Source organism: Netta rufina (genome assembly GCF_964035555.1).
Source record: "Netta rufina genome assembly, chromosome: 7".
Classification (NCBI taxonomy): Eukaryota; Metazoa; Chordata; class Aves; order Anseriformes; family Anatidae; genus Netta; species Netta rufina.
Window position 1 is genome coordinate 11,504,574 of NC_140130.1, and position 19,307 is coordinate 11,523,880.

A 19,307-nucleotide genomic window follows, 5' to 3' on the forward strand; every position below is an offset into this window, starting at 1 on the left:
TACTTTAAAAGTTAATATAATTTTTTAATGTTACTGATTAACTAGAGTTAATCTAAGTAGTTACTCTTTGGTCTTTTTTTTTTTCTTTTTTTTTTTGTTCTTTTAATTCCATTTTTCTAGGTGTTATTAATGCAGAATTTTTCAGACAGATAGAATCCTAGTGTCAGTGGGGTGATGACAGTTTACTCCAGAGAAAGCTATGCCTCATAACATAAGTCTGATACGTGAATTCTGCATTATTAAGTTAAACCAGTGCTTTTCATTCTCTGGCATGAATTCTGTGCGAAAGAATACCAAGAGGTTGTTTTTTTGAAACAAACTATTCCATGTCAATGGTCATTAGAAGGGGGCCAGTGCTACAGCAGATTACTGGGGAACATTCACAGAAGTTGATCATCATTTTCAGGAATGTTGGTAGAAAGTGAAAAATTCCAATGAATTCTTAGGTTAATATGTAGCAGAAATTTGAGTCCAAGGGACTAGTCATTTAGAATAATACTGACAAAGAGTTTGAAGTAAACTAAATTTTTAAACTGAAGAACAGTAAGGATGTCAGTGCTCTCAAAATTGCAGGGGCTATGGTACAAGCAGCATGTTATTTGTTCCAATCCAACTATCAGGTACTTTAACATCTGAGTGAATGATTAAGAGAGTATGATTCTGTGTTCATTGAAGTAAAGGGAGAATTTGATTTTGGTAGATCAATGGTTCGGTCTGAGGTTGAGACTAGAATGATGTCTGTAAATGAATTAAGATTAGTTAAACTTTTTTTTTTTCTTTTGTTTTGCTTTGTTTGTTTTGTTTTAATGATGCTGGGCATTTTCTGTGTCTGCCTCATGTAGATATTTACACTTTTTTTTTTTTTTTTTTGTATACAAGCTTACACAAAATGTTCTCTGTGTTCATACCTGTCATACCCTCAGCATATTCCAAATATTAGCCATCTGACTGAAGACATTTTTAGTAGCAGAACTGAATACTGAGTACCCAATTGTGTCAGTTAGTGTATTTCTGTGGGTTACAGAATGTAATATGAGAATATGATTCTCGAAAATTAAGCTGGATCTTAATTAACAGAAAAGAGGACGAATGAAAAGAAAGGCTAAAGTTGAAGGCAGAGGTGTGCATAAAGGAGAAATGTGTCATGTGCTATATCTTATCAGGTGTCTCTTGTCTCAAATGTGCAAGAGTAATGTATGAAAAGGAAAAAACTATTTCAGGAGAGAATGCTACATTTCAAGAGATGAAAAGGGAACAGTAAAATACAGTTGCATGATGCAGAACAAACTTCTCCCAGTCTTCTGCTACAAAAGGCGTGCATTTACAGATCTTTCATCTATCCCTGTAAAACCACAACACATGGTTGGAAACACAACACAGATCCCAGAACAAGGGGAGACACAAACTGAAGAAGCAGCTAAACTGAACTGTCACCAGTACTCCTGGATTACTTCATTTTCATTAGAGTTCCTATGGTATCCAATCTTGTATAGGTTGAATCTAGAATGTTGCCAAGAACAAAGTTAATTAGTGAAATATCCCCAAATTAACTTACTCCCCTACTAAGAAATGGGCTCTTCCATTTTCCTCACATGATTATCTGGGCACTTTCACTTTTCCATATATAGGAGCAGCCCAGAGACTGACAGATCAGGCTAGGTAGGGATACAGACTTCAGACACATGCATACTCCTTGCATGCACGCACAGATACCAGCCCATTCCGGAATCACACGCTGAAATTCAAGTTAGTGTTACAGGTAGTGAGTGAAGACGGTGACAGTCCTGCTGATAAAGAACCTTCATCTTTAACAGAAGGCACTAAGGCTAGAACTCTTCAACCACATTTTAAAATAATCCACCTGGAAAAGCATCACAACCATGAATGGACCAGTGGATGGTTTATGTGACTACACGCTGGATGATGAAGGGGCTTTCATGTTCACATCAGAGTCAGTAGGAGAAGGACATCCAGGTAAGAAGCCCACTGTGGCAAATACATAAAAGAAAAAGTATTTTCATGTTAAACATTTTAAAAGCCTGAAGAAGTCTTAAAAAGAAGTTTTGGAAGCCGGAGGAAGTTTTAAAAGCCTGTTTGTTAGTCTTATAGAAAGTCTTTGTAACAGAGTGATTTTAACATTATTTCCATTGGACCTTTTCTACATAGTGTATAGAAGTGCTATAGCTAGCAGTAACTGCTATAACTAGAGAACTGCTACAACTAGGGTGCTTCTAGCAGGACTTCATGTGCCTTTGCTGGGTGTGTGTTACAGTGGGGAGGGCAATGGTACATGGTTGCTACTCCTTCCTTATCATCTGATTTTTATTTTTTTTTCAGTAGTACTGTGGAGACAGTACTGTATCTGACAGTTCTGTATCTCTGGTAGACTAGAATTTCACATATGGATAAGAGTGCATAGCTTGCTTCTCAAGTTCCATATCACTAGGGGTCCTGTGAAACTGCCTTATATATATATGCTATGCTCTAAAACTGTCACCTATGACAGGAATATCTATGAGCAGGCTATTTTAAAGCATTTAAAAATCAGTGGTCCCAGCAGCTGCATGTGGCAAAGTTACTGATAGATTTTCCCCCATTTCACCATCTGTGTATAAATGGAAATGTATGGAATTGCTTAAGCAAACAGCAGACAGTTATTTGCTAAAATTTATGTATGGTCAGCAGAGCTGAGTTTGATTTTATGGAAAACAAATATTCATCTACCCTAAGCATGTACCTTATGTCAACAAGTGCTCCCCCAAATGAATCCAAGAGACAATAAACTCTTTGATGTCCTGAAAAGTGTATTTATTTTAGAACACAACTTGGCATCCTGTACCTTGTGCAAGGTTTTTTTTCAGATATGTACTCATGTAATGTAAGTAAGTAAAACATAAATGGTGGATGACAGAGAACAGAAAGTTCAAAAGTGAGAATTTTATATCGATAGTTCTGGTACTCCTCTATAATATGAACTTTTTAGTGCAGGTCAAATCCATGGCTGATGCAATTGAGTCCATTGCTGTCAATTTCAAGGCAGCTACATCAGGTTAAGCCAGTTGGGGTTCTTTCTGATGTAACACCATCAGAAAATGACAACCATATTCACTCCTTGGGATGTAGGTCCCGTCTCAAATTTGTGTATAATTACATCCAGCAGCTGTAGAACAACATACTTTCATAGAAAAAATAATGTTATCCCGTAAGGTGATTTTAAATTGAGCAATGATATTTCTGAAGATGACAGGTCACAACTGATACTACTCCCATCATTTTCTAATCCCCTTGGGGCGGCAATAGAGAAATCTCTGAACAGGAAAAGATATAATCGAACCTAGCTAAAACCAGGTTTAGCTTTGTCCCTTAGTTTCCTTTTCTTAACCAGTTCTCTTTTTGTTTAGTTTCTTGTTTTAGAATTTGACCTACTTTTCAGTTGTTATTCACATTGCCTTCTTTATTTCCAAAAACTCTATGGGCTCTTGGTAAGCCTTTTATGTCCTATGAGCATTGTCCATCTCTGAAATGGATATACATTTGAGAAAATGTTATCACTTGTTAGATTTGTATACAGCATCTCATCTGGCAGAGCATGCCAGATCTCCAGGTATTTTAAGATTTATAGACCCAAGAGATTTGTTGAGGGAGTGGAAAGTTGAAATTTATTGGACTTTTTCAATTCTGTGATGCTTGTATTTTTCTAAGCAACATAGGTCTTGATATAGAATACTGAAAACCCAAGCACCCATGTCAAAAGAAAGAAACAGATTTGCCCAATGAAGTGAGAACAGGATGACAGTAAATAATTCTGTCTGGGTGGTCCTGCAAATTCTTTTTCCTGAACACAGTCCAGCAAAAGGTCTTAATGGTCTCAGAGAGGTGTCTAGTTTCTGACAGCAAATTGTCCTTTACTTCTGGCCAATCCACCTTTTTCCTGGCTATGGTTTTACTCTGGAGATATAGACATGCCATTAGCTTTTTATCACCCAGGAAAACCTTGGCTGTTTCTTAAAACTGGGGCAAGCATCTGAGGCTCAGGCTAGTTGGGCTTTGGATGTTATCAGTAACACTAAACTTCTATTGTGAGTTGTGAGCTCCTCTGTTTCATATCAAACGGATAATTTGTGCGTTCTTGATTACTTCCCTCCTGTATGCGATAGTATAATTTTGCTAGAGGGCATTATGTGAAGTAAAGATCCTGAACCAGATCCTTGTCTGGTGGAAATTTGAATTGTTCTGATTATATTAGTTTGGGATTGAATGCACTCGTGCAGTCTTCCTTCATAATAAACAAAGCAGGGGAAATTACATACTTATTTATTTGGGTATATAGAAAGCCGCCTTATATCTGTGCAGTGCTTTAAAGTTTTGTGTAATTAAGAAGCTCAGATTCCATAGAGGCAAGTAATAGCTGGCAGTAATTATCATACAGGCATTACCTATGCTCTCCAAAGAAACCCAGAGAACTCTGTTTATCCCATCTTCTCAGTCCCACTTCTTCAAAACAATGTGGGTATAAAGTTTTGGACTCCCTTCCAGAAGGTCTTTAAACCTGGCATCTAGTAGGGTGATTTCCAAACTCTCCAAGGACTTATATAATACCTCCTCCTTTTTAATGTAATAAAAACACATGAATAACATAATTTTTTCCTAGCTTTTTTTTTTTTTTTGTCATTGCTCCATTTTCCACCGTCCAGAAATGTCTGTCCATGCTGCACAGTGGTTTCATCGTGCTTTGAAAGACATTGTGTGTTACTGTGACCCACAGTGTCTTACAGGTGCCAAACTGCTTAGAATTAAATCCTTCCCCTTTCTGCTGTGGCATCAGGTGGACTTCCCTGCAAACTGAATGTCATTCAGTTTTCCAGTAAGTATCAAGGAATCTCTTTAAAGTATGGGAAAAAAACATCTGCCAAAAGCACCTTCAGACTTCCAACTGTGTTAAAAACATGCTAATCTTCTGGAGGTCCACAGAAGAAAAATTACACCCACACACTCCCAAGAAAGCAAACCAGAACAAAAACCAAAAACAGAATATAGAGATCTTTCAAGCCAGTTGATGCTTGCATGTCTGATGTCTAACATTATATACACCTAATATATGTAATTGTTCTGTAAACTGCACAAAGAGGACATGTAAGATAAGCTGATTAAACAGTGCAGTGTTAACACTGAAGTACCACTGCCATTTTCAAGTAGCACTCCTGAAGAGTGCTTTTAAATAGCACTCATTTTAAATAGGAAAAATGTAATACAGCACAATTCAGCTATATGAAGGTTTTCCAGTGAAACTTTTTTTTTGGTGGAATGTTTATTTTTCGATGAAGTGTTCAAGATAAGTAACTATAGTTACTAACTGTTCATTTTTCATAAGAAAACTGAGAAATGCTCAGTTTCTCATATTTTGAATGCACAATTTCACCTCCAAGTTCTGTTGACATAAATAAGGTATCCTTAAAAACAGCACTACCCAAAGTGATTTTGACGCTCACAGGTTTTTAAGAAAATAAACTTTACCTTTTGAAATGTTTAATGTTTATTATAGTTACTGCATGATCAAAGTCAGAAGTGTGGTAGTACCTGTTTGCGGTTTCAAAGGGTGGAGCCTTTTGAATTAAATGTTTGTTTGTTATTGTTGTTCATAGATTTTATTTGTGATGAATGTGTGGGGAGATCCCCAGAACTTGCAGATAGAACTGATTTTAGTTACAGAACATATAATTTTCAAGGATATAGCACTTCTTACTGTTATGCTGGTAATGTAGTCTAGAAGCACATAATAAACCTACAATCAACTATGCAGAAAGATGCTTGAAGGTTCTCCTAATTTGTGGAGATCACCTTTGTTGTTGAATACCTCCTTTAATTCATAATTTGACAACTGGGCATTTTAGTAGGGTTTATCATCAGCTCTCCTGGACTCATTCATTCCTTTTATAGTTAGCAGGAGATAGATTTATGGCCATTTGGCATCTCTGCCATAAGGCTAGCTTTGTGGCATGGTTGGATTTCCTAATAAGAATTGATGGCTCTCTAATACTTTCCTGTTCATTCAAGAAATCCTTAGATTAGACATTGCTTTTTCAATATTGTGAAATATTTTCTATTTTTCTATCAAAAAGTTAATAATAGACATATTTTGTCATATGTAGCAGCTACGAGAGAAATGGGACAGTCGAGATGAGGAATTTAAATAACGGAATGAAAGGCGCACAAAGCCTGCTAAGTATTGCTAAGTATAGAAATGCCTGGTTTTATTTTCTACTAGAGACCTTTCCTAATAGACAGACCTTCAATATGATGCATTAAGCAGCGGATCATCCTGCTGGATTTCTCTTTCTGGTTTTGATACTTGTGTCCATATTTGTCAACAAAGGGGTCTAGTTGCACTAGGATTCAGATCTGGCACCAGCAATCAGATCATGCATGAATTATCAAACTCATTTGTCTGAGCCTATTTTAATCCAAAGTGGTTATTTTCAGTGATTGAAATTGTCACATAGACTTTAAAGACCAGAAGGTCTTCTGATGTATAATCCAGCCTGAACTTTATATGCAAGTAATGAAATTTCATGCAAGAATTCTTCAAACATGTGTATTAATTATGGCTGAGTTTCATTTGTACTTTTAAAAACATTTCTAATGTAAGTTTTGAAGGAATAAGGGATCCTGCAGAATTCTAGATGGAATAGACTTTTAGAATCTTCATCTTTCTCTCTATTTTCAAGCTACATTATTGCCCATCAAACAGAAACTTTTCCCTCAGTATACTATCTTTCAGGTTTTTAGAGACTGACCCAGTGCTGTTATTTCCTCAAGTAGGTTACCTTTCCTTCAGCCTTTCAAAACGAGACTGAGCTTGACTAATTTCATCCTTTAAGGCACACTTTTCCGATTTTGAGATGTTTTTCTCAGTCTGTCCTAAAAACTTTCCAATAGCTTCTTATAAGTCCCCTTCAAATAAGGGGGCTTAAAAAAAAGATGGGAAGCAACTCTTTGATCAATCGAATAATGACAGGATGAAGGGCAAAGGTTTTAAACTAAAAGAGGGGGGATTTAGATTAGAGGTTAGGAGGAAATTCTTCACTCAGAGGGTGATGAGGCACTGCAACATGTTGCCCAGAGAGGTTGTGGATGCCCCATCCCTGGAGGTGTTCAAGACCAGAGGTTAGATGAGGCCCTGAGCAACATGATCTAGTGGGTGGCATCCCTGCCTATGGCAGGGCAGTTGGAACTATGTGATCTGTGAGGTCCCTTCCAACCCAAGCCATTCTATGGTTCCATGATCTTTAAATGCCACCACCAAAATTAAGTATTCCTGGAGGAGTCTCGCTGGTGCTATTATATGGAGGTAATTCCATCTTTGTGGCTGACCCCTCATCTGGTTTACTATCATGAGCTTTTCAGAGTAACACTTTGCCAACATAAGAGTTCCAATTCTGTGAAAGAAGACTATATTGTTTTATTCTTTGTTCACAAATGTTTGATGTGCTAATTTGTCGTGAGGGAAACAGAAGAGCTTTTTTTTTTTTTTTTTTTTTACCAATAACATGAAGGAGTGTAGATTCTAACTATATACTTCAGGAAAAAAAAAAAAAAGGCATGGAAACATCTTGCTACATGCACTTTTTGATTTAACTGCCTATTAAAGCTCCCTTGAGAAATTTTCAGGGAAGTTTTAGGCAAGAAAGTAATATAAACCTGCAAAATCTATGTAAGGTTCTTTGTACTGGATAGGCGCCATAAAGAAGAATGGGGACAAATCAGTAATGGGATTACTTGTGTTCCTCTTGAGTGTTTTAAGAAGTCTGTATATAATAAATGATATATTACATACAGGCAACTTTTACTAGTATGGGACATTGACATCTAATGTAGATGTTCCATGTAGGACAAGAACAGGGATAAATGTTTTTGTGCCATAGAAACTCTGCATGATGAAAAAAGACTGTACAGCAGTCTTAATCAGTTGGAGTGTACTACAGGGCATTGGACGTGCCCTGAGGTCATCAAGTCCCGATTGCTCTGCTGTTCCACACAGATAATCAAAAATTAGTTATTTTCATCTTTTTTTTCTTTTTCTTGAAAATATGACTTTACTGTCTAGTACAAAATTGAAAATTTGAAGAGAGCAAGCAGAGATACATTTTAATCAAAGTTCTGCTACCTTTGTCCCCAGTCTTGCTATACAAGGTTCATTTGGAATTCCAACTAAATTGCAAGAATGGTATCTGATTCCTGTTTGGTAATAATTGTCCCAAATTTAGTAATCCACTTACAGTTCTCATGAGGCTGAATGTTCCACTGCAGGCTATGTTTGCTAAACATATTTTTTGTTCATTCTTTTCATATCGAAGTGGTTAATATGGGAGATGAGTGTCAGAGTCAGATTAGTTATCTAGTTTCTGATTTTGTCCCCTCTAAATGTACACCTTCCTCATGAGATAAAAGAATTTATTTTGACCTGAGATTATATGTAGAAAAACTCAAATGACATACTGGTATAAAACATGGCTTTCCGACAGATTGGGTTGCAAATGGCAAGGAAGAAGATGTTTATTTTGCCACAGAGCATGTTATGGCAACACCTAAACATTGTATGCAATAATTGACATTGTATTTTTTAGAACAACAAAATTAAAATATATTAGAAATATTACAATTTTTAGGTGATAGGTGTTGTTATCGATGCTGCTTTTTTGTGCTCAATAGATTAGCTACATTATTCAATAAAGAGTCATTATTCAATAAAAAGGTAAGAAGAAGAAAAAAAGAAAAAGAAACAGAAAAGATAAACCTGAGATGAAACCTTTGTAGTTGGAATGTCACTGAGGATATACTCAACATTTATCTGAGGCAGGCATTAGTTGGTAATCCCTTCTTGTTTCGGTATTTGCTCTTCACTCACCCATCTCAAGTGGGATGCAGAGATTAAGAGCAGATGACATTGCAGGATTGTGGGAAGCAGTGAGAAGAAGCAAACCTGAAACAGGTGCTTGACACTGAGCTGTACGTTATGTGTAGTGATTTAAACTATTAGTCAGGCTGTGTCAGCTGTGTAACTCAGGTACAGTCCAACTTTTTGCTGGGGAGATGGAAGTTAGGGGTGGAATATTACCTTCTTGTTAGCATACTGCTGTGGCAGACAAGGAGAAGGCAAGGAGTAGAACGTTACCTCAGCCTCTCAGGTAATTCTATACATAACATAACTTGTTTCACACTGACGTGCAGAAAACTACAGGTGAGGTTGTAGTCAGTATTAGTTTACACCAGTAAGTAAAAGTTTCATCTATGTATTGGTTTTGCTTGCAGGATGTTGCATGTGACTTTTTTTATCTAGTTTGCCTAAATACTTCAGTAATAAGCAACAAAGGAATTCCTTACTAAAGCACTTTTCTGCTGAAATGGATGCAAACGGTCCTCATTTTGTATTAAGTGCCCTGGTTTTGAATAACAACCTTGATGTCTTGCAGATAAAATCTGTGATCAAATCAGTGATGCTGTGCTAGATGCCCATCTCAAGCAGGACCCAAATGCCAAGGTTGCTTGTGGTAAGTTTTTTGTTCCTTTGCTTTAAGACAGTACCCAGTCACTTGTCTTTTATTTTTGATATGTTCGCAAAGAGCATGAAGGTGTCGTGTGCTAACTCATTTTACTCTCAAAAATATGTAAAAATTAACAGTCCTCAAGAGAAGGAGAAACAAGAAGGAACTGAAGTTTTTACAAAGACTGAAGCCTGAGCAGGTAACAGAAGGATAGAATAATTACAGAAGGACAGACAAGGTTGTTAATTTTGTGTGTCAACTGAATATTCTGAGAAACAGATTCTATTTCATCATGGTGGATTATTTAAAGAGTATTTGTATGTTGTTAAAAAAGTATATCCTGTATGGTGTTGAAAAGTACATTTACTATATTTAATAAAGTCCTCATTTTTCAGTGTTAGACCCTGTAACTGCTTGTTTTCTTGATACCTCTTTAGACAGAGTTGTACCATCAGTTGTATCATGAGTTGTAACACTCATTTTCCTAGTTCAGTTAACTAAACCCCATCCTCACATTCTTCCTCCTTGGATGGAGGCACATTTTCGAAATAGATAATCACTGTTGAGAATTATTTAGCCTCAGAATATATCTTAGAGTGATTAAAGATTAAATGGATTTAAAAATCACAGTTTAATACTACATTTCCCTAAATGACTCTGCATATCACTGAATCATGAAAGGAATTGGTCGTGGAAGGAGCTAGTTTTGCCAAAGATATGACTGAAAAGTACTAATACTGTATATACCCAGTATATTTCTCTAAATCACCATCATCACAAACATAGTTGTTTGTCCTAGCGGACTGGTTATTCTGCTGCTTTAATCCTGTTTCCGTCTCCCTTTTCAGAGACAGTATGCAAAACAGGGATGGTGTTGCTCTGTGGGGAGATCACATCTCGTGCTATTGTGGATTATCAACGAGTTGTCCGAGATGCAATTAGACACATTGGCTATGATGATTCAGCTAAAGGTTGGTGGAAAATCTTATGAAATCCTTGAAGAGCAAGCAATAGGCAACTGCAAACCAGGTCTGTCAGCACTTCCTTATGTGGGCTTTAGCTAGCCTGATAAAAACTGAATATCCCGTGTGAAAGCTGCTTACGTGGTACTACATGATACGCTTTCTGGCTTTATCCCTGTAAGTAGAAAAAAAACATCATATATTAGTTAAAAATAAAAAGGAGAAGGCAGAATCGACTTTTATGCATGAACGTGAGCTGCAGAACCTACCACTAACCCAAACTTGGGAGAACGTGAATCTGTTATTTTGCAAGCTGATTAATGCATTTTGGTCAGAAAGAGAGGGACGAAGAAATTCAGTTCATTTTGTTTTATCATTATGTATGTGCATTGCAGTAGCATCCAGAATTTTCAGGTGGAGAGCAGGTTCTCGCTGTACAAGGTGCTCTATTAGCTCTGAGCAAACTCCTAGGCTGAGCAGTCCATGTCAGGTTTGTGTGTCGTATAAATGACAGAAAAGACAAAATGATTTATATACCAGACTCATTCCACCATCTGATTTGCCATGTATCTCTTTATACACTACGGGTATTCCAAAGATGCTGTTAACAATAATTACATTTTGTAAGGGTTTTTATTTAAAAACAGTTGTTTCCTGCAATCCTTCAATAGCTATCAAATTTCCAGGGAGAATGTAGTGGGAGAATAGTATAGCAACACATCTGGAAATTACCTCTATTATGACATAGCAGCAGGGCTTCCAGAATGTATTGTCATATTTAGTAGTTTGTAAAACTGATTTTTACCCAAACAGCCTAATGATAATGGCAGATGCAGTGACCCTGTAAATAACACCTGCTATGCAGAAGTACACAAAAGGGTAAACCAATTGCACACAGACATACTGTTTACTTCTCTATTTAGCCTATTTAAAAGAGGGTGGTGAGGATTCTTCAAATGGATCATATGCATATGGATGTGTATTCATTGGATGAACATGAGTGTGGGTAACAGTTAGCAGTAGGTACAGGTTTAGAAAATGCTGGATTTGGAGAGATGCAAATTACTCTTAATATACCTAGGGAAAGGTGGAAAATTTTGCCACAATCATATGCAAGTCTGTGATTTTATTTTTAAAATCTTCCTTGTGGTCTTTGAAATTAATGTGGAGTAATTTCCTACTTTCAGATTTGCTGTGAGACTAAATTTTTTTTTCCTCTGTCTATGGCTCTCACACAAATTCCCATAAGAGATTTAGGTACATACTCTACATGTATTACAAATAGTGTATCAGGGAGCAGATCCCTCAGTTAGAGGTTAACATCAGCTCATAAGAATTTATAAAAAAAGGTTTTCAACGTTGTTTATTTAGCACAGGCTCCCAAATAGTCAATTTTTTAAAAAACTAGTTTTCTCCAGTTAGCATTTCCTAACCCGAGTTGGCTTGGCAATAGGGTGCCAAAGCAAGAGAAAACAAAGAGAAACAATCAATAAAGGTGACCCTATATACCGTATCACCTCCTCAGAAGAATGAAAGCATTGTATTGACAAAAATGTAACAAGAAACAGTAGTTAGGTTGTGAATTCTGAATGTGGTATCCTTCAGAATGAAAATTGTGTTGTGTGGTTACATGTTACTTTCCTCAATTGTAACAGAAGAAAATAATTTGCCACTATTCTTTTTTCTAAATAGGCTTTGACTACAAGACTTGTAATGTTTTAGTGGCACTGGAACAGCAGTCACCCGATATTGCCCAGGGTGTTCATCTACACAGGGATGAAGAAGATGTTGGTGCTGGAGATCAGGTAGACATGACATCATATCTAAAACATTAAAGCTGTTTGAATGGAAAGAACTTACCCCAACTCATTGCCCAGTTTTCAAAAACATAGCCCATCTGAAGATTTGCACACATCTATCTTGGGCTAGTCCAGAATAAGAAACATATCTTTATTAAAACAGTCAGAAGTTGTTTGAGGGCAGGCTTTTAACTGGTGTTTGTCATGGTACTCCACAGAAGTCAGGAGAGCTCTGTCAGTTTGTACTAGCTCAGAATGTGTCCTTCAGAAATTAGCAATTTTTTTTTTTGCTTGTGTTTTTCATGTGTTTGTTAAGGAGTTTTAGATTCCTTAGACTATTAATCTTGCAGCCTGGTTTGTTGTGTACGATGGAATAAACAAAAGATCTTTCCACTTTCACAAAGCTCTTGAGATTTTACACAGCAAAAAATTAAGCGATGCTTCAACTGTCTGCAGCATTAGTACAATGAAGGCAAATATGCCAGAGTACTTTTAATTCTTCTTTATTTCCCAGAGGCAGAGATCTGTTTTATTATGGTAGGTGTTCCACATAATTAAGGCTGTCCAATCTGTGTTTCTGTGAGCGAAATAACACACATAGATAATTACTGTGTGTTCCCAAGAGAAAGATGCTAACATAAAAACTCCATAATCTGACCGATGTCTGTATGAATGAGTTTAACATTTACAGTAGGTATCATTAGTAGTAATATGTAATTTATAACAATGCTGTTGAGAACCATATCAGAGTCCAGGAGCCAAGCAAATATTGTTCAAATAACCCTTGAGGACTAGATTAAAATGTTTTTATGCTGTCACAGGGACATAAAGCTACAGAAGATGAAAAGACACCTGACATTTTTTGGCGCTTTCATGGTCTCCCTTCCTGTTGAATAGCTACCTCGCTTTATTATTTTTATATCACCGCATGTGCTGGGTGAGGAGACAGAAAATGCTACTAACTGCCTAACAGATGAGAATGTGATGCAGGGAATGTGACCGCATAATAGTAGAAGCTGGGACTAGAAGCATGCGGTATTGCAAATCTCGGGCAGGAACCTTAACTGTTGAGTAGTACCTCTTTTAAGCAACATCCAAATTCTATCCCACTGAAATGTCAGATGTGAGCTGCAGTAGAAGTTAGTGGCAGTATTCATACATGAAAGCCTCTACAACCTTTCCAGACCAGGAAGAACACCTTTTGCATGACAGAATAGCCCTGATATTGTTTTGCTCAAACAGATCTTTTCTTGAGGAAACTTTTTTCACAGACACCTCTCAGTCTTTGTCCACATTGCTTGCCCAACATGGAAATTTTCAGGCCCTCAGTAAAAAATTACTGGAATGCGGTTTGTTTCTCATTACACTGTAGCATGTTGGAGCCTGATCCCAGTTTAGGCTTCTTGGACTGTAATGTAAAGAGTAGAAAGTAAACCCAAGGGTACTGTTTACTTTTTGTTTCAGATGAAATCTCCTTGCCTTTAGTTGTGGTGCTTTTTAACAGTAATTGAAGTATCTCTTCTCCTCCTGTAGGGTTTGATGTTTGGCTATGCAACGGACGAGACAGAGGAATGTATGCCTCTAACAATTATTCTTGCTCATAAACTGAATGCCAGGTTAGCAGAGCTGAGGCGCAACGGAGAGCTTCCTTGGCTGAGGCCTGACTCTAAGACACAGGTAAATATTGCTGTCATTCTGGTTTCTCTCTTTTACCAGCAGAGTAGAAATCCAATCATTTATGGATAGTCCAAGTCACTGAAAACTATCACTTTTTACTTTTGCAAAATGTTATATGGTCTTAATGGAAAAAATCAGTGGTGGTTGGAGTATCAGGATTGCTACTGTAAAAGCTACAAGTAGCAGATGAAGAACTTGCAGACTTACAATAGTCTCTTCGACTGTTGGAAAATGGTTAACCTGTATCAGAGTGTTAGATGCATTAGCCATATACAGATGAGGGAACATTTAACCCTTTAGATCTGAATGCTCGGTGCTGGTTGAAAAAGTAACAGGAAATTTGAAGGTTTTATTTGTATTTAGGGCTTTAGACTGGCCTTTTTTGAAGAAGCACTAAGAATGTAAATTTTTGAGGCTTGGCAGTGTAGCTAGGAATCTCAACCAAAAGGTGCATTGTGGACAGTTTCATAGGAAACCAAATTGTCAATATCAACTCTTTTCTTCCTCACCACTGCATAAATGAAGAATAAAGAAGAAGGGTTCATCCCCAGGTGAGCAGTGGTCATTATAATATCAATATTGACAATCTGTTGCAGTTCTTCTATTGGAATAGCATAGCATGAGGTTTGATGTATAAGTAGCTACAATTCATAGTAACAGTGGGTGGCTTTTTTTTCCCCCTTCTCCCTGCTCTATTCAGGTCACTGTGCAGTATATCCAGCAGAATGGAGCAGTCATCCCAGTGCGCGTTCATACCATTGTGATATCTGTACAACATGATGAAACCATTTCGCTGGAGAACATGCGCAAAACCCTGAAGGATCGTGTAATTCAAGCCGTGGTCCCTGCAAAATACTTGGATGAGAGAACTATTTATCACCTTCAGCCTAGTGGACGTTTTGTTATTGGAGGACCTCAGGTTTGTATCATATTATTTTGTTGTTTGTATCAGCTTGTTATTGTCAGTGGGTGTGTGCCTTAACAGAAATGGTCAGCCCATCTGGCACATCAGTCCTAAATTGTGAGAAGCAACCAGCGTATCACTATAAGTTTGTGTGTCATTGGTAGTCTAGACTATGGTCAAATGGATAGCCAAACTTGAGCTGTAACTTCTAGAAAATCAACCTGTGGCAATCATAGCTGCATGCCGAGCAGAAGGCTACACATACGAAATTCTTCAGCTGTGCACTGAATTGCAACCACTAAAAAAAGCAAGGCTTTGAGGTGTGACCTAAACTGCACACATTGTAAAATATAGTATAATTACCCGTAAGTCAACCAGCAATACCTTTCCTACTCTTGTGGTGGAACTGTATGGCTTATGTTTGCATGTACAAATGCAGACATGTTGCAGCGTATCTTTGCAGCTTTTAAAGCCTGGGATAAGTTTACTTAGTGTGGGTCAATCTGCCTGTGTATCCATGGCCTTACAGCCACTATCATCACTGGACTTGCACAATTTACGATGTGTTGCAGCAATCAGAAAATTACTGTTTGTTTCCTTGTCTGTTATGTCATGAACTTTCTGAGTACAACTAAGTGTTATTTTTAATAAAGCAAGCTATGGAAGGCTGTCTTAAATTGCAGCCTCATTCATCTAAGGAAGATGCGTACTTCACTTGGGGATTTTCACCTTATGTTTCCAAGCATAGTGGCCCCTTGAATTCTGGCTGTGCCATAGTCAGTCATTTTGCTGCTATCACTGTTTTCCCAAAAGCAACACCTGCTGGTAGTATAATGACATCACAACTTATTACAGAAGTGACTTCCACACAATTTATGTGTGCTCTTCAGCCCCTTTAAACGGAAGTGTGCTTTTTTTCTTTTCAGCTGTCCATTTCTCTTCCTCTCACTCACTTTTGCTGTCAAGTCATAAGGGCACACAAGGTGTTCCCACCACACCTGTCTGTGCCATAGTCAGAAATTAAGGGTTGAGTCAAGCAGCAGAAGCGCAGGAGGACAGGGTCTTTTAGGCAAGCTCAGCTATCTGCAATTCAGATTTTCATCTCGCTGTTTTCTTAGCAGAATGGGACAAACAGTGCCAAAGGTTTTAGTCTGTGTATGTACTCGGTCTTTCTAAGGAAAACCTTGGCTTTCCTCCTGTGTTTGCTATGCAAACATTCCAGCAGCTGAATTTTACTGGCATGATATTGTATAGAAAGGGAACTTCAAACCTGCCCACAGCAGTGGGAACTGAATGTTAAATTAGACTATGTTTCCATTCACACCAGAACACTTAGAATTTATTAAATAAGGGGTCAGATAATTAGTCAGGTAGTGATCAGCTAACCTAGATTGAATGAAAATATCAAATACTTATAAGGAGCAAGCAAGATAGCTGTGCAGGCAGCCAAAAGGTTGTCTGTGTTTCCCTATTTAATGTCTTACGATTTTTGTATATAAGTATCTGTTCTAATGTTTACTTCTCAATTACCTTTAACGGCGTTTACTCCATACCTGTTCTGTATCGTTTGCATAAGAGTGTAAATATTTTGAAGCTGGAAATGTGTTTTTAGCATATACTTGTATGACAGTCTCTGTAGTGATACCGCACCAGAAGTGCTGAGTGCTAGCCTCCACGTACTGGTGTATAAGGTAGCACTGGCATACCTTAAATTAAAGGGAAAGACTTGATATTCACCCTACTTCAGATTTTGGCCAGAAGAAATGAAAGCCTCATCTATTTGTTTTAACCCAACATAAAGTGTCTCAGTGGTTCATTTATGGCATGTATTTTGGTAGCAATATCCTGTATCTTGTTTGTTTGTGGTAGATGGATTGCATTTAGACTGAGGCTCCCATAGTGTTCCCATATTTCTGAAGCAGGCACCGAATGCTCTAGCTTTCTAGGTGTAAAGCTCTTTGGTTGGCTACCAAACACCAGTCAAGTATGGCTTATTTTACGAATCTGACTTTAAAGAGCAGTTATAGCCACTGTAGGAGTTCATTGAGAAGTTAAGTCCTTCAGCTATCCCAGAACAATCTGTAAGTGGCGAACTTATACATGCATAGTCTTCAGAGGGCTGTGTAGTCTTGAGAGTTATAATAAAGTGGATTGTAAAACGGCCTAATTCTTTTACTGAATTAGGGTGACGCTGGTGTTACTGGTAGAAAGATCATTGTGGATACTTACGGTGGCTGGGGAGCCCACGGAGGTGGTGCCTTTTCTGGAAAAGACTATACAAAGGTGGACCGATCAGCAGCATATGCAGCCCGTTGGGTGGCCAAGTCCCTTGTGAAAGCTGGGCTCTGTCGCCGTGTTCTGGTTCAGGTATGTTTTGTTCTGGATGTTGCTTTTCTCCAAAAGATAGGTCATTTTCAGCTTTACCTTGAGCAAATATCATACAAGGCACTGTACTTGAAGTTGTCTTGCAGTTGGATTGGGGCTGGAGAAAGAAAGACATCGGTGTGCTTGGTTCAAGACCACTGTAATGTGGCTAACAGCCCATCTGCTCCCTGAAGCTGGAATGTGTCACCTAGCTTTCATTTTATCGGCAGGTTTTCCAGACATTTCCTGAGCCCTTAACCCTCTGACACTTACTGTCATGAAGATGGGATGACTAGGTAATGAAGAAGAAATTTGTCCAGAGACCTCAGTTTTTTCAAAGGTTTCTCTTTTTTTTTTTTTTCTTCCCTACAAATACAGATTATACAATTACAGGACAGGAAGCAGAGGCCTTCAGTTTCCTCAGAAGGCTCAGGAATGAGTGCTTTGTTCTCTTGTATTCTCTTGCCCACCAAAGTGCCATACTTGATAATTGCATTGTATTTTTGCTGTAGGTGTCTTATGCCATAGGAGTAGCTCAACCACTGTCCATTTCACTATTCACTTATGGAACTTCACAAAGAACAGAGAAAGAACTCCTGGACATTGTGCACAAAAACTTTGATCTTCGGCCTGGAGTCATTGTCAGGTATGGAAACACATATATACATAAATATCTTCGCGATCACATCTTAGAACTGAGTACTTGCAAAACCATTCGATGTTACAATTTAATAAGTAGCCTCCTAAGCTAGCATTAAAATGTTCTATGCACTACAAAAGAGACTTTTTGTCAGACTTTGGAGTTGATAGTTTTTACGGATCCATCAGTGTGCCATATTTTTAAAGGTGACATTTGTTTTCCAGTTTCACACGCTTTCAGCCTTTGGCCTTATATAGTCTACGCAATTGAAATGAATAATTTTTTTATCCCAAGAATTTAAACCTTGCTGTTAAAAAGAAATATGTGTTGTTTTATGAAAGGAAATAGAGATACTTCTTCTCCATTAAAACTCATAATTTTTGTAGCCCTAAAGTACTTAATGTTTAAGTTTTGTTGTCAGTTTTATAATTCATATTTGAGCATGTTTACCGGTGTGTTTGCATCTCCAGAAATGCCTCCTAGATGAAGGGCGTGAAATGGGTATCAACATCAGGATTTTATTGTTAAATACCACGATTATCATAATGTGAAGAATTTTCTTTTCTTTTTTAATATTCACAGGGATTTAGACCTAAAAAAGCCCATTTACCAGAAAACTGCATGTTATGGTCACTTTGGAAGAAACGAGTTCTCATGGGAAGTGCCTAAAAAACTTGTATTTTGACACTTGCTCTCTCTGTTTAAAAACACCAAGGAAGAGAAGTCCACTAATATGAGGATGCTCCCAAAATTGAAATCTGACAGCTTTGTATTCAAGGAATGGAATTTTAGATTTTAAATGGAGAGAAAGAAAAGGATATTTTCTTGGAAATTGATTTTTTTTTAACCCTCAGTGTCTTTCATTATCTAAGCTATCAAAGACAGAGTCCTTTTAATCAGCATAAGACAACAAAATGTTGTTTACTTGTTATTGCTGCTCTGTTGGTTCTTTTGATAAAGGCAAAATGTGACTCAGGTACTCAAACCAATGGCTGAGCCTCAAACTTTTTGTGGGCAAAGGAAAGGATGACTTTCCCAACTCTGACTAAGGGTCGGCAGATCTCTTGCTTCTGATTAGACAAGGGGAAATTCTGGGGTCCAATTTCCTTACTGGAGTTAGCATTGCATGCAACTGGGGGTTGCTTTGATGGGAGAAGGCTGGATATCACATAACAGTGTCTCGGCCTCGTCTGTAGAAGATGTTAACATATATATAATATTTAAATACTCCTCACTGGGTATTTGCTGTTACTGTTGTGTTTCAATTACCTGTGTTTTTGAAACATGTGTTCTCCTATAAAGCAATCATACAATAAAATGCTCTTTCCTACCATTTATACCTCCTTTGGTCTATGTTTTTAATGTTACACTATAATGGTTGGCTCCACATAGCCTCTTTTACCCCTGTAAGGGTGTTGT

At 37.6% G+C, this 19,307-nt stretch overlaps 1 protein-coding gene across 2 annotated transcripts; it reads left to right on the forward strand.

Moving 5' to 3' along the window:
- The first annotated feature begins 1,698 nt into the window (after positions 1-1,698).
- On the forward strand, positions 1,699-18,629 carry MAT1A (methionine adenosyltransferase 1A). Of its 2 annotated transcripts, XM_084290502.1 has the most exons (9): positions 1,699-1,974; positions 9,471-9,548; positions 10,391-10,513; positions 12,197-12,309; positions 13,837-13,980; positions 14,681-14,899; positions 17,069-17,251; positions 17,761-17,894; positions 18,471-18,629. In XM_084290502.1, exons 1-9 carry the CDS (start codon positions 1,881-1,883, stop codon positions 18,571-18,573), a joined length of 1,191 nt encoding a protein of 396 aa, XP_084146628.1. In that variant the 5' UTR covers positions 1,699-1,880; the 3' UTR covers positions 18,574-18,629. The 2 variants fall into 2 exon arrangements, with proteins under 2 accessions (XP_084146628.1, XP_084146627.1); XM_084290501.1 differs by lacking the exon at positions 18,471-18,629 and having other exon boundaries at positions 17,761-18,022.
- Positions 18,630-19,307: the final 678 nt, after the last annotated feature.

Bases quoted from the DNA above. Each gene is read 5' to 3' on its own strand.
- MAT1A (XM_084290501.1), top strand. From the start codon at position 1,881: ATGAATGGACCAGTGGATGGTTTATGTGACTACACGCTGGATGATGAA. The intron at 9,549-10,390 runs GTAAGTTTTTTG...CTCCCTTTTCAG, and splicing joins AAATGCCAAGGTTGCTTGTG to AGACAGTATGCAAAACAGGG. The intron at 10,514-12,196 runs GTTGGTGGAAAA...TTTTCTAAATAG, and splicing joins CTATGATGATTCAGCTAAAG to GCTTTGACTACAAGACTTGT.